The sequence below is a fragment of the Anolis sagrei genome, chromosome 4 (assembly GCF_037176765.1).
Source record: "Anolis sagrei isolate rAnoSag1 chromosome 4, rAnoSag1.mat, whole genome shotgun sequence".
Lineage (NCBI taxonomy): Eukaryota > Metazoa > Chordata > Lepidosauria > Squamata > Dactyloidae > Anolis > Anolis sagrei.
In genome coordinates, this window is record NC_090024.1 from 86188450 (window position 1) to 86212251 (window position 23802).

Genomic DNA, 23802 nt, shown 5'->3' on the forward strand with positions numbered 1-23802 from the left:
AAAAGTGGAAAGGGAATAACACAAAATCAGAAAAAATAACAGAGCCTTTCATTATAACACTCCAGTGTTAAAACAGAAGTATTGGGGGAGGAAGCATATTGGCAACAAGGGAATGGACAAATTGTACAGGATTCTGCATATCCTTCCTGTATGTGGAATGCAAGGACTCTACAGATTTATTTTGATAGGGAATATATGACTTAGATGATGAGTTCTTCCAGCATAAACAAGGGGAAACGAGCCGTTATTCAAAATTGGACATGCACCACTTTCCAAAATATATATCCAATTTCAGTGCTCCTGAGAAGCTTCTTTTAAACAGAAACTCCTGTTCCTGTTTATTGATCCTTCCAAAATAGAAAAGAGGGTTGACAATCAGTTTGTCTTTGCTATATCAAAAAACAATAATTTTTAAGTAAGTGAAAGAAAAAACAGGCCAGTTAAAGTGAGCTCTAGAATGGCAATGTTCACCAATGACTGCTTTCTAAAAACATCCATTAAAACAAGTACAGACAATTGTAGTAGTCTGCAACATTATAGGTAGAAAGGGATAGCTAGCTAGTTAGCTAGCTAGATAGAGAAGTCAGACATTAAAGGGCATGCATTTGCTATAAGAAAACAGAGATTGATTAGAGCAGGGGTCCACAAACTTTTCAAACAGAGGGCCAGGTCACAGTCCCTCAAACGGTTGGAGGGCTGGATTATAATTTGAAAAAAAAAAAACATGAATGAATTTCTATGCACACTTCACATATCTTATTTGTAGTGCAAAAAACACTTTAAAACAATACAATAATTAAAATGAAGAACAATTTCAATAAATATAAGCCTATTAGTATTTCAATGGGAAGTGTGGGCCTGCTTTTGGCTGATGAGATAGGATTATTGTTGTTGTTATGTGCTTTCAAGTCATTTCAAACTTAGGTTGACCCTGAACGAGGGCTGGGTAAATTACCTTGGAGGGCTGTATTTGGCCCCCGGGCCTTAGTTTTGAGGACTCCTGGAATAGTGGATTGAAAACATGTCACACTGAAGACAGGGCAAGTTTATTTTCTGCTACTCTAGAACACAGAGCAATAGATTCAAACTGCAGGAAAGGAGATTCCATCTAAACATAAAAAAAACTTTCTGATAGTAAGAGCTGTTTGATAGTGGAATGTGCTGCTTTGGAGTGTGATGGGGTCTGGATGGCCATCTATCTGGAGTCTTTTATTCATGGTAGGGGGTTGGACTTGATGGTCTTTGTGGTCTCTTCAAACTCTATGATTCTGTGAGAGCATTCAAGTTTATCTGAACTGTTTACTCAGTTATCCAGTTGGTTTTGTGAAAACATGTTCAAACACACGATGCCCTGATGATCAGAGGAGGAAAAGGAGAAGGAAAAGAAAGAAGAGAAAGAGAAGGATGCGTAAAAGGAGACAGAGAAGAGACAATGGCTACATTAGAGCAATGAATCAACTACTTCAGTGTTTGCTTTAACTGTTGCCCTCTGTCGTCCAGACTGACTATTAGGGAAAATGAAGACTCAATCGTACACACCTAATTCTGCATGTCATGAAAGGACAGCAAATGGTTTTTTATTTAATTTATTATTTGTGTATTCCTTATTCTGTAAAGCATAAAGATAAGTGGTTGTGGGGTTTTTAGTCTCAAATGTAAAGTAATCTGATTTGGATATAGCTCCATGACAGAGGCAAGAGGTATGCCATTTGATATATCAAGTTGCAAAAGTCTCTGGCTAGCACTATATACACCTTTAATGGTTTACTTGCATCACACCTTATGAACACTTTCATGACAGCATCGAAATCTGGAAATACTGAATGGTAGGTAGCATTGCAGATTCTAGAATACCATGTCTGTGTCCACAGTGACCAGAGAGTCTGGAAGCCGCAATTCATAAAAGTAATTTTTCCCAAGATTTATCTCACTTTGAATGACATGCAGCTACTTGAAATAGGCTCCTTGGGAAGCAGACCTGGAAGAGGGGAAATCGAAGAAGCAAAGTAGGCTAATTGAAAAATAGTGGTATTTGAAAGTGCAGAGGAAATTCTAGCTGGGATGAAAATGCAATCAACAATACATTTCCCATCTTGAATTCAAGGTGCTCATGATCTCAAAACATGGCCTAGGAGGTTGATACTTGAAGGAACACTTCTCAGAAGAACTGAGGGAAATTTCCAAGACTGAAGTCTAATGTAGAATCTTTCCTGAATATCCCACCCGTAAGAGCAATACAGCATGGCTTTTTCTGCTGTGGCACCCTGATTGTGTGATGCTCCCCCCCCCCCCCAGAAATGAAACTGATACTAATGTATGTTTCCACCATATTTAAATGTGACTTTTAAATCATAGCCTAGTGATTTCATTCAGTCTGTACTTTTTTGAGGTGTTTAATTCCTCACTTTATTTGATAGTGGGGAAAAGAATAGCTTCACCAGAGGCAGAGCCATCAGCATCCAACATGCAACCCAACTTTTTCTGTTACAAGGTCTAAGTATATCTTGTACTTCTCTGCAATTTGGGAAGGGGTTCTTTCTTTCTTCCCTTTTCTTTTGTTCAGGGTATTTATATTCTATCCTTCAGCCAAAAAGTCTGTTGGTTTGTAAATAGTTCATTTCTGAGTTACTTACCCTCAAGTCTACAATGTAATTAAGAAACAACACACAAGGAAATGGGAATGGCAGTGGAGAAAGGGATGAAGTCCAGCAGATACTGTCCTTCTTCCACAGACAGGGCAATGGCCGTTGGAATGGAGGAAGAGATCTTTTATCTACTTCTTGGCCAAGCCATGAAAGAGCTGTGTCGGGATGCTCTTATCTTCCTTCTGACATCACAGCAGTGAAACTTGTGATGGAGGGAGAGCCTTTCATAAGTTGCTGGGCCAAGGAATGATGGAGCTGCCTTTTTCTCCCTCCTGAAACCAGCAGTGGCAATTGGGATCGAGGGGGGACCTTTACCAGCTACTGGGCCTAGACATTATGGGGTTGGAGTTAGTTGGGTGACACCGTATCTATACAAAGAGTATGATCACCCCAAGATTGGATGCACGGAAGAACACAACTGAAGGTAGAGGGAGAGAGATATATGTACATACCCTTTTACATTACATATACTGCTTTTAAAAAATCCCACACATATGTTGTCTATAATTCCTTGACTAACAGGAATGGGCATATGGGCACTAGTCTTGCAACAGCTTCGCCAACTCCCTGTCCATTTCAGGATACTTGCTTTAAGTCTCAAAGCTTTCAACAGCAAACAAATAAACATGATACCTTCTTTTCATAAGAACCTTCCCGGCATTAAGATTCCCTTTTGTAGACCCTTGCGATAAAAGTAGTGAAGGTAGAAGGATTTCCTCTCTGCTTTCTCACCTTTGGAATTCACTCCTTGGGGAAACTCACTTAGCAGCATTTCTATTATCTCTTCAGCATGAAGAGACAATTGTTATTAACAGCACTGTGTTTTTTAAAAGGCTGTGAAAGCCTCTTTGGAGAACAGTGGTATATAGTCGCTCCGAATTAATAAATGAGAGCCAGCATGCTGTGTGATTTGAGTACTGCACCAGGAATCCAGAAAGCTACAGTTCAAATCCCTCTCAGCCACAGAAGCCCACTGGGTGACGTTGGACAAATCTCACTCTCTCAGCCCCAGAAAAGAGGAAAGGCAAATCTCTGAACAAACTCTAGTAAGAAAACACTACAAAAGGATCGTAATAAGTTGGAATTCATTTGGAGGCATGTAATCACCACAACAAATTCAAAAACTAGTAAACCGGCATGGGGACATTTTATTTCATCTCATAATCATTTAAGATGACGGTTACAGCAAAACTCAAGTCATACTGAAATTTAAATTAATGTACATATAAATAGATGGTGTCTGTTGTGTGCTTGCAACACAACAGGGACATATCCAGAAACTACAAGCTGAGAATATCTCAACCGGCATAGCAAGTAGCATAGCAAAACCAAGTTTTCCACAATCTATTCCAAGTTTTCTAAACTCTATCCTGGGGCCTTTATTCTCTAGTTCAGTGTAATATTACATATCACACATAGAACAAAAAGGCAGGCTTCACAATATCCTTGATTTCAAGGGGCAAAGAAAGCCTTGCAGAATACATAGCCGAACCTGGACTAACAGTGGTGTCTTGTCAACAGTTGGGGGAAATGCTTGTACTGAAATGATTTGGATATACTGTATGATATACCTGATTTTTTAACTTGGTGGTCTCACACACATTAGGAATCCCTTATTTGAACTGCTTGGGAAAAGGACTGTTTTGTATGTTATGTTTTTTTCAGATTTTGGAATACCTTAATTAGCAAATAAAGAAACATGGAAGTCATATCCAGGCCTTAACATAAAATTCATATGTATTTCATATGCTCCTTATAGGCACAGACTCAAGGCAATTTTATGGATAATACGTTAATAATTTTGCACAGAAAACAATGTCTGTATAGGCTAAATCAACAGAAAACAAAGGTGTCACTACCTCAGGCACCCATGTGAACAATTTTAGATTTAGGACTACTTTGAATTTTAGAATTTGGAATGTTCAACCTATAATAACAAGAGTTTCCTGAAAACATGGTATTAGATTGGTCATGATAAATCAAACTGAAGATCTATACAACCCATTATAGTGTGCATGCAAAGACCAACCAGCTATTTATTATACACAAGTCCTATTACAGCTCCCTATTTCATGTTTCCTGCAAGTGCTATAGAGAGAAATATTGCTATCGATCATGGGGGTGACACCTCCTTTTACGATTGAGGTGATATATAGTCATCCAGAGTCAGTGTAGAGCTGTGGTTCCCAACCTGTGGTCTGAGGACCACCAGTGGTTCGCAAGAACAAAAATATGGTCCATGGCCTCACCACTGCCTTGAAACCACATAGCAACAAGAGCAACTGGTCTCGCGAAACCCTCTTACAGTGCCAAGGCAACGGGGATGTCAGGAGGGGAGAGGCTGACTACCCACAAAAGATTACTACTACCACATCAGCTCTAGATTATTCAATATGGTTTTCCGTGGGTGAGCAGATGGTGACTACCAGATGGCATATGTTCTGTATGAGAAACTAGAGCTGATGTGCTCTATCCAGTGCAATTTTCTCAATTGGCAACCCAAATAACCAAACTAAACCTAAAGTTGACCAAAAACTGATTCGTAACCCTTTTGGTATTAATGTTGGAGAGTAGTCCCTTGTCAAAGTGGTGTAGAGTTCTGGATTCTCTGAACAAATCTTGCCAGGAAAACCCCATGATTGTTCCAAAGAGATTTGCATTTTGCATTCTTTTCAGGATGAGAAGGTCATATTATTTAACCAAAAAAAAAAAAACACACAACCTTAAATGTGCCAGATATGCACAGATAAACACCTAAAACCCTCTCACATTTGCACCCACAAGAGGAAAATGTTTAAAATGATTTTCTGACATACAACATCTCCATATTGATTTTAAAATTCACAAAGAAAGCAATATAGTATTATGCAAACAAAGTTATGAAATGTAGATCTGCCTGGCTAACTGTTTAACAAAACTGCTGCAGAATACAACAGATGTTAACATTCAGCAGTATCATTTCAATTGTTCTCTCGAGAAAGAGAAAAATAATTTCCCAATTAAATCCAGTAACAGACACTATGGACACTTTTCAGATAGAAACTATTAAGACTATAGGGATCATGCAGTCCTATGGTGCCTGTTTCAGACAATGAATCAAACCAAAAACAAAACGTATGCTGCAGTCTGTCAAAACAAAGTAATAACAACTTGTCCTGAAAGAAAAGCTAACCACATTATCACTGAAGAGCGTAACAGTTTTACAGTTTAAGGGAACAAATGATGGGTACAAGGCAGTGGCAGCTCATCACAACAGCCGTACAATTATATACTTCACACATCCCATGCTCTCTCTGTCATTCTCACTCGTCTATCATTTACACATATTATAATCATAATTAATACAAATGACCTATTTAATTACTCTTAATAGCAAGGCATCTATCTAATGACTGCTTACTCAGAAAGAAGCTGTGGTCAGACTATGTGAAGTCAATCCAAAAAAAGCTTAACTGGAAAGATGCATTAATGTCTCTAGTGCAGTGGTTCTCAACCTGTGGTCCCCAGGTGTTTTGGCCTACAACACCCAGAAATCCCAGCCAGTTTACCAGCTGTTAGGATTTCTGGGAGTTGAAGGCCAAAGACATCTGGGGAACCACAGGTTGAGAACCACTGCTCTAGTGGCTAGTAGGTCCTGATGCCCTCTTACTATGGAAAGTAGCCCCCATTTAAAAAAGAAGAAGCAAATTCTCTATGTGTTTCTATACTCTTGTGTTCATATATTTTTAAAATATATACAGTGGATCTTGGTATCCATTGGGTTTGGTTCCAGAATCCCCTGTGGATACCCAAAGCTATGGACCCTCAAGTCCTATTATATATAATGGCGTTGTAAAAAGGTGTTCCTTATGTAGAATGACAAAATCAAGATTTGGGAGGGGTTTTTGGGGGGGGGGGGTTAAGCCATGGATGGTTGAATATGTGAACATAGAATCTGTGGATATGAAGTGCTAGTTGTACCCAGCAAAGAGAGAATGGAAAATGGCTTTTATAAAAACTCAATAATTTTAGCAAGACATATTTTTTCCATATTTACACATTCCTACTCAGCTTTCTGGAATATTTGAGGTAAAGTATCAGGACATTGTTGCTGTAAAATACTGCCTTCCATATTAAAGAGATGATAAAGCAAAAGACTTGCAACAGAGATACTTAAAAATTCGATTTAGTGTCATGATCTCTATCTCATGCCATCCAACTATCCAACTATCCACCATTCTGACACAGAGCACATGGCCATGGGCCAAAAGGGAGGACAGGACAATATGAACCAGCCATCAAACTGAATTGCCCTGAGATGGGAGGATAGTGGGCTCTGAAATGTGTAAAGGGGCAACCTCCAGGCGCCAAGATTCTTGAGTGATTTATGATATTATAGCTAGGCCTATATAGAAGGAGAGTAGTGCGAGACTCTTGTATTCTGAACAATAAAGAGATATGGTATCTTCAGCCTATGTTGTTTTGGTGCTTAATTTGTAAAAACATAATGTAATTTAAAGTTTAATAGGGTTTTCCTTAATCCCTCCTTATTATCCAACATTTTCGCTTATCCAACATTCTGCCAGCCCGTTTATGTTGAATAAGTCAGATTCTACTGAATTTTGTATATTATTATTATGCTTACTATTCCATCGGCTTCATCGGCTAAACATAATGTCTGAATTTTTTAAAACAACAAAAGATCTACTATATTTCATGCATCATAGTTGCACTTTCCCCCCTTCAAAAAAGAGGGGTTCCAAGTATTATGTATGGGTGAGCAAGGCGTAGCTCTCACACCCTCACCCACCTGCGCGTCTATCCCTCGGAGGTACAGGGGGCTGCTCTATGGGACAGGCGTGCAGGTAAGGTTGCAATTATTATGCAAAAAATACAAAAAGTCCAAAAACAGAACCCCAAAAAGGGGGAGTATTATGACAATAAATATGGTATCTTTTCCATCAGCCATACCTAGTCAATTTTAACCTGACATTTTATTGATTTTAATTATTTTAATGTTATGTTTATGTATATTAATCAATGTTGTAAATGATTTTATATTTTTACCTAATATATTGAGAAAATACAGATAAGATTTTTTTTCTATATGACCTAATTTTTTCAGATTTCACTTCAATCAATAATTTTGGTAAACTTTTTGTGATAGTAACAAGAGGTCTTCTGGCATCTGAAAAACATTTTAACTAACATCTCCAACCAGCTTTTCAGTCCTTCTTGGTTGATGCTTAGATTTCAAAGGGAATGAATGAATGAAGAGAGATGCTGGCATTCTGCATGAGTAAAGCATTTAAAAGTAGCATTACTGTCTTTTTTTATTTGGAGCAGAAGTATATGGGTTCATAAAACAACAGCAACAATTTTATTACGGTCCACAGACCCATCAGTAAAACCAACAATCATTATAAATTCTCCCATCTCAGGAGAAGTCCGTTGTACAAAATACATCTACATGGTTTCAAGTAATACCCCTATCAGAAGTTATATGGGTTCATAAAACAAGTTTACACTTTGAAATTAAGTTTCCAGCTTTGCCTATTATATATTTTTTTGCTTTATCAGTTTGCTTCTTTAAAACTGCTGTTTTGTGATTGCCAAAGCCCACGATGACAGCCTCTCTTAGCTTACAGAAGTGCTCAAAAAGTTGAAAACAATTCTTACCTCATGGTTTGAGAAGAGCCGGACTCCTTCCAACTGGTGGAAGACTGGGTAGTGAGTGTTATCAATCTGATCACGACGGTAAACATCTCCTACTACCAAAAAGGCATCAAGTCCGGAGTGTATCAAGTCCCACTGGTGAGCAGATGTGTGAGATCTTAGCATGTGAAAGCGATTTATGTAGTAGTTATCTCCTTTAAGCCGACTGGCATGGTCTTTTGGAATGAGCAGCCTATCAAAGTTCTGCTCTACTGTGACCACTGGAGGAAAATCATCGTATACGGAAAACAGAGGTGTTCCAAAACGTCCAATATATTGCTTGTAGAAATGATCTTTCACACGCTCTTTGATCAGCCACAGAGGGTGATGCCTTTGGTTGTGTAGGTTCTTCCCCACTTTGGAAATAATCTTCTTCGTCATATTGCTGAAGTCATCCAGAACATAGGATTTGCCAAGGACCTCCACTGTGTCTGGAGTAGAAATGCTGGCGGAAATATCTGAAACTATACTTCGGCACCACATATGGCTAAAACTGGAAGCTATTATTCCTTGAAGTCTCCACCGTGAAACCATTATGCCATACGCCATCTTTGGAATTGAATTTCAGAATACAGCCTTCACAGTGTGCTTTGGAGGCTGAGGGGAAGGAATAAAATACAAATAATGATCACTGCTGTGTAGACATTATAAATATCTAGGTTCAAAATATATAATCTTTAGAACAAGTAACCACAAGAGGCTGCTTTTGAAACTTCTACCACATGGGTGTGATGTCTTCCAATTTCTCATGGAGTAAGGTTAACGGTAGAAGAGTTTTTGTAGATTTTTTATGGGAAGGATTGGTTTAATTATTCTTTCACATCTGGAGACCTTCTGTAACCAGTGTTTGTGGGGGAGAAAACACTACTAACCCAACAGGTTTATGCTTAGAAAGAAAGTCAGTTGATGTATAACAGTTGAAGGAACTCTATACATTTTTATTAATAAATGGGTGAACTGGGATATAGATGAAAGTTTAAGGGAACAAATGATGCTTAACAGAACAAACCAATGCTCTACTGCAGCGAAGGACAGCTTTGTATAGTCATTTCTCACTTCCCAATTAACCCAAACCAAAGTGCACTTACCTGAATAGGCAGCGGCAGCAGTGGCACGCAAAGAACCTGCCTCTAAACCATGTTGACAAACAAGAGATGACAAACACACGTCTTCCAATATTATTCAACAGAAGGTCTTGGAAAATGGTGATAATGCTTCACGTTGGCAATAGTTCAAGGGGAATCTCTGTATACTCTTCTATCTTTCAGCAAGAGTTTGCTGGTTAATTACTGTGGCAAGACAAACAAGTAAATAAAGTGAATGTTGATTAACAATGACGATGATCAAAATACTATGTTTCATGGAGAAATGACAAAACTGCTGACTAGGATGTGAAGCTCGAATGAAAATAGATTCTAACAATGCCCCTATTAAAATAGCTCCACTGGCTGCCAGTAAGTCGCCGGTTCCAATTCAAGGTGAAGGTTATGACCTACAAAGCCCTAAACGGTTCAGGCCCTGCCTATCTCTGTGATCACATCTCTCCCTATGAACTGGTGCGGGCTCTAAAATTTGGCGAGGAGGCCCTCCTCTTGCTCCCACCACTGTCACAAGAACAGTTGGTGGGAACTCTCTGGGAGCAATTCAGGGAGTAAACCATCATCCCTATACCCTGTAGGAACATTCCCATAGGAAAATACTCTCTATGTCATTCTCTGCATCAATATCATTGACCAAACCATTGCCATCTTGAACCTCATTGACATCATTCCACACATCCAAAGCACCTTGATCTTGAAACACAATCACAGGCTGAACTTCAACAGAAGATTAGAAATGGCAGCAACAGAGGACTATTTGTCTCTGTATGTTCCATCATCAACAAAGCAATCTGGCAAAAATGGCAAAAGAGAATTGATGGTGGGAGAACCTCTACTTCCTGTGTCCTCTGAGACTTGACTTGACCCGAGCAGAAGCAGAGAGGAGGATTGTATGTCTACTGTTAGATTTCTCCACTTGCAGAAAGGAAAGTCAATTGTACATCAATTAAAACATCTTTCTAGAAATCAAGGATTGCATATAAGTAGTAAGTATCTTTGGGCCACCACCAAAGCTCATACCTCAAAGGTACAGGTACTTCCACTTTTAGAGCTTCTTGGACAACTTTCAAATCAGATGCATTTTCTACAATTTGCACCTTCAAATCAGATACATTCCCTACAACTTGGACCTTGATAACTAAACCTAACTAAAAACAGTAATCTCTTCACAAATGCTTACAGTAGTACATATGCACCATACCATGTCTTGGAAATTTTTGCTGATGGTGTCCAGATGGACTGTTAAATATACAATTTCTCTAAACTGACAGTTTAAACCCAAATCCTTTTAAGATGGTTGTTTCCTTCCTTCTGTCCAAAAATACTTTAATAGACAAATTCTAAAATGCTATGGAAACACATCAAGACAGGAGGGCTACCTTCTTTGTATGCTCTGACAAAGTTCTTGCATGCAAATAGAGAACTCTCCTCAGCACAACATATGCTGAAAACAAAATAACAAACACATGCTAAAATTGCTAAAATTGGACAGTTACCAAGCTGATTAACAACTTAGCTACACTTTTTTTAGCATGGACATAAGGCTTTGTGTGGGCATAAGTCTGTAAATACTCAAGTCAATGGTAAACTTGATTATCTAAATGTGTTCTTGCTGAAATGGGATATACCTCAGGAATGGGCAGTGTGTGGCCTCCATACACTGCTAGAATTCTGAGAAATTGCAGAAATATTAAATATTGCCATGCATAAGGGGTGATTTTACATCAGCAGTTTATCACTGAATTATATCTACGAACAATATAAGATTCAAAGACATTTATTTTTGTTCTCCAACAGAGCTATCTCTCTACTACACCACCTTGCTTGGTTTTTGCTTATTTTGGAAAATCCCCCATGGCCAAAATTAAATTTAAAATCCAATCCAAATCAGACTGAAGTGAAAGTTTCATCTAAATGTTGATTTATCATTCAACTGTTGATTATCTACTTTGGATGGGATTACCGGAGTTATCCGATTTAGGGTCATGAATTGTTGATTTTTTATTTGGGGATTCTGGATCTAAGAGGTTACAATAAAGATGCATAACTGTATATGTAATTCTAAGTAGCAGATCAGGAATAGATTTTTTCTTACTTTTTCCATAATTCCTTGGTCCAGGGTTGCCCAATTAAACCACCCAAATATGTTGAGGAACCTCAGTAACAAAAGATTCAAGAAAAAAATAGACACGAGCTAAGATTTTAAAAATACATGCACAAGAAATAGAAAGGGGGGGGGGATCACCAAAGAGGAATTCAAACAAATAACCAACATATGTACAGAAAAGGTTCATAAGGCTAAGGCACAAAATGAATTCAGGCTTACCAGAGAGATTAAAACCAATAAAAAGGGGCTCTTTGATTATGTCAGTAGAAAAAGGAAGAAAAAGGAAATGGTAGGATGCGGAGAAGGTGGTGAAATGCTAACATGGGATAGGGAAAAGGCAGAGCTGTTCGACACCTTCTTTGCCTTAGTCTTCTCCCAAAAGGAGATCGGGGTTCAATCTGAGCAATACAGAACGGATGAGGTAATAGGGAAAATGCAACCCAAAATAGGTAAAGAAGTAGTTCAGGAATACCTGGCTACTCTAAACAAATTTCAGTTTCCAGGGCCAGACAAACTACATCCAATAGTACTGAAGGAACCAGCAGAAGTCATTTCAGAACCACTGGTAATAATTGAGAATTCTTGGAGAACAGGAGAAATCCCAGCAGACTGGAAGAGGGCAAATTTTGTCCCTATCTTCAAAAAGAGGGGGGGGGGGGGTGTGAGAGGATTCAAACAATTACCATCCAGTCAGCCTGATATCAATACCAGAAAAGATTCTGTAGCAGATCACTAAGGAGACAGTCTGTAATCTCTTAGAAAGGAATGCTGTGATTACTAAAAGTCAGCATGGATTTCTCAAAAACAAGTCATGCCAGGCTAATCTTATTTCTTTTTTTTGATAGAGTTGCAAGCTTGGTAGATGCAGGGAATGCTGTGGAGGTAGTATATCTCAATTTCAGTAAGGCCTTCAACAAAATTCCACATGACCTCCTTGAAAACAAACTAGTCAAATGTGGGCTAGGCAATGCTACTATTAGGTGGACCAATAATTGGTTAAGCGACCAAACTCAAAGGGTGCTCACCAATGGTTCCTCCTCATCCTGGCAAAAAGTGACTAGTGGAGGGCTGCAGGGTTTAATCCTGGGCACAGTACAATTCAACATCTTTATTAATGACTTGGATGCCAGTTTAGATGGTGTGCTTATCAAGTTTGCAAATGACACGAAATTATGAGGAATAGCTAATACTCCAGAGAACAGGAGCAGAATTCAAAATAACCATAACAGATTAGAGAGCTGGGCCAAAACTAACAAAATGAATTTCAACAAGAACAAATGTAAAATACTACACTTAGGCAGAAAAAATGTATGCAAAGATACAGAATGTGTGATGCTTGGCTTGACAACAGGCCATGTGAGAAAGATCTTGGAGTCTTCATGGACAACAAGTTGAACATGAGCCAACAGTGTGATGCAGCAACTTTAAAAGCCAACAGGATTTTGGGCTACACCAAAAGGAGTATAGTGTCTAGATAGAGGGAAGTCATGGTGCCTCTCTATTCTGCTTTGGTCAGACCTCACCTAGAATACTGTGTCCAATTCTGAGCACCACAGTTCAAAAAAGCTATCAACAAGTGGAAAGTGGAACTATCTGCCTGGAGTGTGGTGGAAGCTCCTTCCTTGAAAGCTTTTAAACAAAGGTTGGATGGTCATCTGATAGGGATACTTTGATTGTGATTTTCCTGCATGGCCGGGGGTTGGACTAGGTGGCTCATGTGGTTTCTTCCAACTCTATGATTCTATTATTTTAAGTGCATTGTACATAAAGCATAATCAGCTGAGTCCCTGCCACAAGATGTAGGCATAGTGATAATTACCTACATAGATATGTTTTACAGAAAATCAGGTAAAATATGGTGAATAGAGTGATCAATGGTCTTCAATCATGATAACTATATATAACTTATAATAAATAGTATGTCTTCCACTATCTGTGGCTGAGCAGAAAGGTACGAGTACCCTCACATCCTGTTTGTGGACTTCTTAGAGCAGTGTTTCTCAACCTGTGGGTCCCCAGGTGTTTTGGCCTACAACTCCCAGAAATCCCAGCCAGTTTACCAGTTATTGGGATTTTATAGGAATTTAAGGCCAAAAGACCCACAGGTTGAGAACCACTGTCTTAGAGGTATCCAAACTAGTGGACTAACACAGACATTTAGTTGGATCTATCAGGTCTCTTCTTGGGATCAAAGGTGCAGTTCTCTCTACTTGTACCAATCAATATAGTATGGAAAGATGTGAGGGTTCTCCTATCTCCCACTGCCATGACATCACAAAAAAAGCAAGATCAGCATGCCAAAAGCCCATAGAGAACAGACAAGATGTACAGTTTTCTGCAAGTTTTCACTGCAAAGCTGTAGAATTTCTCAAACGTGTGTGTAGTTCACAAAAAGTGTGCAGTTTGAGTTGTGCCAGAAGGAAAAAATGTTCCCACAATTTGTGGAAATTTTTGATGTGGCCAATTCTCTTCCTAGCTAAGTTTATTTAGGGATTGTTGAATTTCTGTTCAATCCCTAGCCTGAACTGTTCAAGTTGCAGAAATGCTGAAAATTTCAGATTCCATGTTTCAACTTAAAACTGGAATCAGTGTCACAAGGGTACATAGCAATTATTCCATTATATTTAAGTGCCATTTCAGCTGTATCCGCCAGTCCCTCACAAAAATGCAAGCTCTAAACAACTTACATTTCTGATTTATTCATCTATGGAAAGCAGTGATTACTCCTATAGTTCATTAAAACAGAAAGTCTGGAGAAAAGGAAAAGATATACATTAGGATATAAACTACATTTGTGAAATGTGGTTATTTTATAACCACCAATTTTCTCTGTGAGTGTTGGAAAGCCCAAAACATGTTTTAATAGAAGAAGTCATCAGTATTACATTTACATTTCAGTTGCAGTTCCACTGAGTCTCTTTCATTTTGTTTGAAATCTGCAATTCTCGGAAGATATGCCAAAATGATGTATTTAGTTAATATCCCTAGGCAGAAAGCAAGATAATGTGGCTGTGAAGAATTTGCTAGGGGTGAAGGGATTCCTAGGCATTCAGTACTGATAGCCCTGTAAGAATTCTTACGTCCGCACATTGGCAAAGAATACATATCTTGCCAATTTCTTAAATCTTTGCAGACTGACCATGTTTTCCACTTAGAACAATTTAACCATGGCAATCCCTCACCCAACAACACTGAGCACACGGAGCCCTCACTGGGCACAAAGACATAGCTGTGTTATTCTGGAATATCAGTATGCAAAGAGATCTTCTAGAACTTCAGAGGTTAAATGAAGTTGATACCATAAAATTTCATAGACTAAGTCATATCACCCTTTCATTTGCATTTGTATCAGCAAACTTGGCTTTCTAAAAGACTGCCTCTCACATTTATTTGTTGGTCTGTTTATTAAAATATACTCACCATATAAAACCATGGCTCAAATACTCAAAAAATTTTGTTCTACAGGAAACGGTTGAATGTGCAAAAATAATTGTCATTTTAATTTGTGCATCCTTATACATCTATTTAAAAATCCCATTCAGTTCACTGGGGCTTATTTGCAGCCAAATGGTTGTAATATTGTCTCTGGATTGAAAATGTTTCTTCATCTTCTTATGGGGTACATATTTTAAGAATAATGACAAAATGATTGGAGAGGTTGAAGGATGAGAAACCTGACAGACAGGAAAAAGTGAAATGCATAGTCTCTATTTTCTACACTAAATCATTGTAGAGAGACATGAACCTTGAAGAAGTTGCAAATCCTGTTTCCATACAGCAAAGAATTCTAACACCATTCAGTAATCAGCCAAGAGACAAGGGAGAGAAAAAATTCAAACATTGTGCTAGCCAGCAACGACCTGCTTCCTGGCTCCAGGTCACAAGCTGTAGTTTGATAAAGTCAAACCAGGAATGAAGAAAATACAGACAAGACATACTAAACAGACACTTAGAATGAGCAAAGACCTTCTTTTCACAGACTTGCCCAATCTCATGGGCTCCCATTACAAAACAGAAGCTTCATTTATCTTCTGGGACGGAGAACTCATTCATTTATGGTAGTGTTTTAGGGTTTCTAATTACTACTACTAACAACAACAATAACAACAACAACAGCTTTATTTATCTCTCCCCAAGAGAATGCAAGGTGGTTTACACACAAGAAAGACAAACATTCAATGCCCAACTCAAATACAAACATTTTAAAATATCAGATAAATACAAAAATAATAACCATAAACTTGTGACAAAAGAGAAATTAGGGGGGAAAATGAGGAGCAAATACTGAATAAACCTAATTATATTAATAATAGAAATTAGCGATTTTAGACACAAATCCTAGAAAAGGCAATTAAAATACATTAAAATTACTATCAAGGTTGTTCTTTGCACTTAAGATTCCTTTTCTAAAAAAACTTTAAAAATCAGCATTAACTTGGGGTCTATGAAGAATTGTTTCTACCTCTCACATTTGTTTGCCGCCCCCTCCCTCCCTCCCTCTCTCTCTCTCTCTCTCTTTCTCTCTCTCTCTCTCTCTCTATATATATATTCTTATAAAAAAAGAATCTCCACAGAGAGATCAGGATGACCCCCATCAGCCATTTGAGGGGTGTGATGAATTGCCTACCTTTTAGGCTAGGGAAAAGCTCAGGAAGTAGGCCCTAGAAATTTGGCAACCTTTTTGTCAGATGGTGCATGTAGGCAGCCATCTTAGAGTACCCATTTCCTAGTGGGGGCGGAGCTTAGGAGCAGCCTGAGGGGAAATGTGGAGAAGCTTTGTAACTGGCTGGGAGAGAGAGTGGGCGAAGCTTTGCTAGAGTGCAGGAAAAATGCCTTAAAATGTGCGTTTTAAAATCTGACAGTTCAGTCAGGATCTGTGTGTCGATGAAGAGAGTCAGGGTTGGTGTGTTGAAAAAGATTAGGTTTTGGGAGTGTTAGGAGAAGAGAAGTTATAGAAGCCAGAGTTGGTCAGTTAGTAGAGATAGATAACTATTAGGAAGAATAGCTAGTATAGAGTATAGACAGATCCAAGGGAAAGGACTGTCTGGAGTTTTAAGAATCCTAGCCAGAGGGAAGTCTGCTAGTTTCTTAAAGGAGGGAGTGAAGAATTGTTTTTGGAACTAAGTCTTGAACTGTTTTAAAGTAACCATACGCTCCAACTCATTATTGCAACCGCTAAGCTTAAGTGCCTGTATTGTTGAAGTTCACACAAATAAACAACTTTGTTCTTTGTTAAACAACAATGGTCTCAAGAGTGCTTCTACGTGAAATAGTTCCATAGCAGTTTTAGAGAAGCACAATTTTAAGTTTGGTGGCAGTGACATTTTAAAAGACTCTCAGTGATATTTACCTCAGAGTTCAGAGCCCTGAGTGCGAATCCAGCACATTCCAGTTTATTTAAATCCTCTTGCCAAACTAAAAACTGAACATTTCTTTTAAGTGTGGTGGTAGCCAGTTTTCAAAGTAAATTTCCTCAGAATACAGAGTTTGGTGGCAAAGCCTCTACAGCCTCCAAACATCTAAGTCATTTTAAATCAGAATCCATTACAATTGGTTATACAGCATTTGGAACTATTAGTAAAGAAACTATTTACATTTTGGTGTCAGCGTGTGGGATTGCTAGTAACAAAAACTACATCTCTTTACATTTGGTGGCAGCAGTGGGATGACTGAATAAAGCCTCCACCCCCCGCCAAAAGATTGTTTAAATCAGCTTTTAATAAAATTAATTAACAATTTCTTTACAGGGGACAATGAGGGGCAGAACCAAAAAATTCCTAGAGAGGTGTTTTCTCAAGTAAAAAAAAAAGCAATTTCTTTACTTGCAATGTTTCATTTTCAAGGAGGTCCTGTGCCCCGAACCCTCATCTCTATCTGGAGGGGTGGCTATATTTAACAAGTTAAAACACTTTAAAAAAAACAACAAACCCAACTGTATATTATAACTCGGTACAAAATGAAATCAATGTCACTACTAATTGGAAGAAGGGGCATTCTACAACTATGATGCCACAATAGAGAAGGGCCTCCTCACTCTATTGCCTTTACTGCTTGGTCACAAAGGAGGGTCCCTCCAAGAGACTTCAATCCTCAGCCCAGTTTCCATAAGGAGAGCATTCCCTTCAAACATTCTTGTGTATAAATTGTACCATTTTGCCATGTGAGTGTGGAGAAGAGCAAACCACAGACCACCTACTACAATGCAACCTGAGCCCTGCCACATACACAATGAGGACCTTCTTATAGCAACACCAGAGGCACTCCAAATGGCCAGCTACTGGTCAAAGGACATTTAACAGAATGCCAAATTTGCAAACTTTGTGTTTTTTTAATACAATACAATTGTTTGGTTCGCTCCTGATGCGATAAATAAATAAAATTATTATTGTTATTAATCATTCACTAGTCCTTTGACTTCCAGACACTAGCAGCAACCAACAAGGATCACTGCTATCATACTCTGCTTGGGAACATTCAGAAATTAATTATCTTTGGGTATGGATCCAGCAAAGTAATTCTTGTGCTTTCATAGTACAGCCAGTACAAAATCATGTTTCTTAGAGAGAGTACAAACAACAATGAGAAAACATTATGTAAATTCAAAAAAAAAAAAACAAGCCATAAAAGAAACAGACAACCAAGCTCTTTCATACATTGTACTTCACAATTCAGTGTATAGTTTTCAGGTCAGGGTGCTCCAATAACATATATATATACAGCACTGCTGTTGATTTTTATTTTACCTTTTGTTACATTACACCTCCAGGCTACACTCAGTAAATGTACATGCAGTTGTATTTCTTTTTTTAAAAAGAGTTATCCTGAGTTTGAATTGTACCAGCTCCCATTTGTCTGTCACTGGTTTTAACATAGCATTTCGAAAAGAAAAAGAAAATATGAGAATGTTTGGGCAGAAGGAACAGTACTTTGCAGCCTAAGGCACAACGGCTTCTACCAGTTGGTAGGAGAAGGGCTGAAATATTAATGAACAAGCCATTTGTCAAGGAAATTATGCAAGGAAGCTGGCTGCCATACAAAGCAGCAAGCAACTTAAGACACAAAGCCCAGATAGGGTGATCCAAGGGCTTTCGAATCATTTGGCATCCTTAATTCTGTTCCTGTGCTGCTCTAGTTTTATAAAGAACTCCTGGTGATAAAGAAAATAATTATGAATGGATATAGCTGACAATAAGCCCTTATTATAATCAGAATAAACGTTATTTTAGAAAAATATAGATTATGATCTTACACAACATACTTAACACTAAGTCCCACTGAATTCAATGGCACTTGCAAATATATGTATGTTTCAGTGTAAACCAGTATGCACCTGTGTGAATGAACACAGGACTCAAGAGAACAATTCTTTGGAGTAATATGGTGTAAAGGTAAGTAATTACTACTGCTATCTGTTTCCAGCACTCTCCTTAATGGGAGAGATAGTTCCCAAATTATTAAAGCATAAGAATCAGATCAGAAGGGTCATAGCAAAGATGTTTCTGAAAGACATTCTGTTCACAACAGGAAATCCATAAGCAAAAGCTTGTCTACACTGACAAAAAATATATGTTTAGCACCACATTTTCTAGGTTGCAGTGACCCCACTAATGGCACACACATCATTGTGGTGACAGTGGCATAACTGTCCATGCATTTCCTCCTGCCTCGTTGGATGGGTGGTCTGCATATCCAATCCTTCACGTTATTTGTGGCCACCTGGCTATGATTGTTCTATTTTTGTTCTTTTTTTCTATGTCAGGAGCAACTTGAGAAACTGCAGGTCACTTCTGGGGTGATAGAATTGGCCGTCTGCAAGGACGTTTCCCAGAGGACACCCAGATGTTTTACCATTCTGTGGGAGGCTTCTCTCATAATCCCTGCATGAGAAGCTGGAGCTGACAGACAGGAGCCACCCCGCTCCTCAGATTCGAACCACTGCAGTCCTGCCAGCACAAGGGTTTAACCCATTGTGCATCATGCATACAAATATAATTTAATTCAACATGGGAAAGAACCATATGTGGGAATACATATTTGAGGACTGTTGGGATGAAGCAAAGGGACTTGTGGTGTCAGAAAGTCTCATAAACCCAAATGAAAACAAATCCATCCTGAATGGAGCAGTCAGGACTGGTCAATCCTTGCCATAGCAGTTTAAGTGGTGTGAAATTGCATTCATTCCACAGTGCAGATACACCCAGGGTTGCTTTATTTCATAAACTGGATTCTATTTCTATTCCTTAAAATGGATTGATGGTGTGTGGAGAAGAGATGTGCAAAGATCTGTGGATTTGTCCTTCATATCTCCATGGAGTTTCCATGGTCTTATTTAATATACCTTTGGGTTCCTGTTATAATAATAGAATTGTAGAGGTGGAATGGGCCACAGGAGCCCCCGGTGGCACAATGGATTAAAGCCTTGTGCCGGAAGGACTGAAGACCAACGGGTTGCAGGTTCAAATCTAGGGAGATCACAGATGAGCTCTGTCAGCTCCGGCTCCCCATGCGGGGACATGAGATAAGCCTCCCACAAGGATGGTAAAACATCACAACATCAGGGCATCCCCTGGATAACATTCTTGCAGATGGCCAATTCTTTCACACCAGAAGCAACTTGCAGTTTCCCAAGTGGCTCCTGACACGAAAAAAAATTGCCATACAGAACTACACAGCTAAAACAGAGGTAGTCTTCCAGGCTTTGCTTTAAAAGGAACTAGGGGCCCAATGGCACATCTGTTTTATGACCCCAATAGATGCGAGTTCTGCCCACCACTAGTTCCTCCCTTCAACAATACAGATAAGCAATGCCACCTGGAGGACCATCCATTGGCACTGAGAGATATACTGTCCTGTTACTGTAAGTAATATATAAAACCATCCTACCTAGTAGCCATGGATAGTTTTATCTTACTTACTGTTTCTGGTCATCTGTGTGTGCATGTGCCCTCAAATGGCCCTTGGATTATGGTGACCCCATGGATTCTGAAGAGGTTTCCTAGGCAAGAAATACTCAGAGGTGGTTTTGTTCTGAAATATAGCACGGTATTCATTCACATTCTCCCCTACTTAGATCCCAAGGTCAGAGGGTCCCCACTATTAAGTACCCCTTACTTGCTTTCCCCTAAACCCTAAAATTCTCTAGCTTTCATCCCCTGACAGTTGTTTTTGTCACCCTCATCTGCACTTGTGTATTACCTGCACAAAATGATATATAAAATAATTCTCATAATTAATATTAACAAAGGCAGTTACTTCTACTCGGGCCACTGTATTATGCATGGCTTTTTAATAGCGCCTTTTTTTGCTTACTTAGCACTTTTTAGTTTCAGCTTCTTAACATTTTTACAGCCATAATTTAATGATGCTGCACAATAACCTTGTGATATCAGTTGGTATTTTAAAATCAATTAACAACAGACTCCAATTTACATTTTTATACACACTGTGTCACAGTATCTGCAATGAGTAACTGAATGAACAAGCTACTGCTTTTAGGAAGGAAAAAGAAGAAAAATCAAAGCTTCACCCAATTCCAATAAACATGTAGAACACTATAAATCGGAAGTCTAAAATGCCCAATACACTACATGTTGCACCTTTTGATGGGATACCAGAAAGAATAATCTATATTTTTTCAATTTTTTAAAATACCAAAACCAAAGAGACTCAAACGATGTATGAAATTATCAGTTTTAAGTGAATTGTACACATAAATTGCAAGTGCTAAATTTCATTTTAACACAGAGAAAATATGGCATGCGGGCTTATTGAAACTAGACTTTAATAATCATTTTTTACATAAGGTGGGTCAATACTTTTAAGCTTATGACTCATGGGGGTTTCAGGAGTGAAAGCTAGCCTTAAAAATGGTGGCATAGACACTGAGAACTGGGAAGCCCTGACCCTTGAGTGCTCTAACTGAGATCAGCTGTGACCAGCAGTTCTGCGGAATTCAAAGAAGCACAAATGAAAGGTGAAAGGGAGAAATGTGCCAAGAGGAAGTCAACACTGACCGGGACCACCTTCCACCTGGACACCGATGCCGTCACAGTGGAAGACCATGCAGATCAAAAATAGGGCTCCACAGTCCCCTATTTATCCACTGCCAAGACACTACACTGGAAGGCCATCATACTCAGATAACAAGGAATCACCTAAGACCCTTCTGGACATAAACAGTCCTAATTATACTACCTTACCAGACTATTAATGCTACTAAAGTGAAGCAGCAATGTCACTTGCACAATTTCATATGCAAATTCCATGTCACTTTCTGTATTTCCAAAACATTTTCTGAAAATCATCTCTTAAAAGGGATACACATTCTTCTAAACTCTCTGCATGGGAACCAATGTCAGCCATTAGCCTGGATTTGAAAAACATGCTCACAACTTTTATTTGAATATTTGGGAAAAGGAATACTGTATTTTTCCCAAGCACAGCACAGAGCTCAGCCCACAAAAAGGCAGGACTTTGGAGCACATTTCTCCCTTCCTGAATAAAAACAGCTCTAGAAAAAAAGGCCAAAGTGACCCTGCTACGGCAGACAATGTCTGGGAGATCATCCAAAAGATAGCAGGCTGGCTCCGGATGTCCACGTGCCTCGGCTTGGTCCAAAATGTCTATAGTGCTACGTGAGACTATAGTTGTCATCTCAGTTTCTGAGGGAGTGGAACTGAAGATGCTCTCTTTTGCAATTCTGCATCTTCCAGCCAGCTTGTAAAAGCTAGAAGGAAGATAGTAATGTTAGTTTTGAACCGTTCACAAATTAAAATCTCAAAATATACTCTTCCACACAAAGAGCATTTCTCTGTCTTTCTTCTTCTTCTTCTTCTTCTTATTATTATTATTATTATTATTATTATTATTATTATTTGCATTATGTCATATTAGCCCCACCATTATGAATTAACTTCAAGGAAAGCTATGCTCTGCCATTGGTTGGCCGGTAGAAGAAATGTGGCATAGGAAAACACAATCATATACATTTGAGGTGTTAGTTGTCCCATAAAATAAACCCTATTCACCCACATTTTCTCATCACAGCAACTGTTGTTGGTGATACGGATGATAATTATGTTATTATGGTATTTCTTTATTTTATGCATTTATATCCCACTCCCCCATACTGGGACTCAAGGCAGTTTAGAAATATTAAAGCCAGTTACATTTAAAACATACAAAAATCAGTAAAAGGATATGCCAGTTATTTTAAAATGTAATAGAATTGGAGTCATTTAAAAATGCTCACATTGAAATAGGAGAAATTTCTTCTTCACTGAAAGATTACTATTTGTGGAGTATGTATATATTCCAATATATACTGTGTGTAGATACAGAAGGTAAGACAAGAAAATATTGTTACAAAAAATCATAGAATCATAGAGTTGGAAGAAACCACAAGGGCCATTCAGTCCAATCCCTTGACACAAGGGGAACACACAATTACTCCTGACAAATAACTAATCTACTGCTATTTAAAAACCTCCCACATACAAAGGCAATGTATACACTGTTTTGTTTAACTCCAATATGATACTTCTACAGAATGTAAGATCATATTTAATTAATAAGCTTGATCAGTGTTTTATTTTTCAGGTATTACATATTTTCTTCCTAGAGAATTCTTATAATGAATGCAATACAAATGCCAAATTCAAAACCTAATCTAATCTATTCATGTTTCCCAGAGAGTATATCATTTAACATTCGGTCAACACCAATAGGAGCCCTCTTGCTTGTTTCACATGAAAGAGAGATGGCTGAAAGCTGGAAAACCCAAATTGGTATGCAGAACCTTTGGCCTTCTGGATTTTTGTAGACTACAACTTCCATAATTCTCTTGCCATTGGTCATGCTGGCTGGAACTTCCAGCAGCTGACATCCAAAACATCTAAATGCCTATAGATCTTCCATCCTTGTCATAAGTCCTGGTGATGCATATACAACAGTTTCTACAACCAATCTTTTCTTCTCACAAGATCACATCTCCATTTCATCCATCATGAACTTCTAGTACTTTAGCCTTGTACATGGGTGGGGAAGACATTATACACATTTTTAATGGAACGAACACATCCTCACACATTTTTTTAAAAAAAAATAGGAAGCACCTTGAATATTATAAGGTACTCACTTGTTCTTTATTGCGAAATTTCATGTAGGTGTGTAACTAAAACAACTATGGATAAAAACATAAACATAAATAAAACAGGACAAATAAATACTAAGCTAGGCAACAAGTTAAAAAGCTGGA

The 23802-nt window shown here is 38.4% G+C and overlaps 1 protein-coding gene across 3 annotated transcripts in view; it reads right to left on the reverse strand.

Annotated features, from left to right (window-relative positions):
- Positions 1-23802, reverse strand: part of FARS2 (phenylalanyl-tRNA synthetase 2, mitochondrial) — a 290051-nt gene that overhangs the window by 205816 nt on the left and 60433 nt on the right. For all 3 annotated transcript variants that reach the window (XM_060774769.2, XM_060774770.2, XM_060774771.2), the window contains 2 exons: positions 9428-9628; positions 8304-8936 (listed from right to left, as the gene is read on the reverse strand). In XM_060774769.2, coding sequence (XP_060630752.2) covers positions 8304-8888 — 585 coding nt within the window. In that variant the 5' untranslated portion in view covers positions 8889-8936; positions 9428-9628. The remainder of the gene's footprint in view (positions 1-8303; positions 8937-9427; positions 9629-23802) is intronic.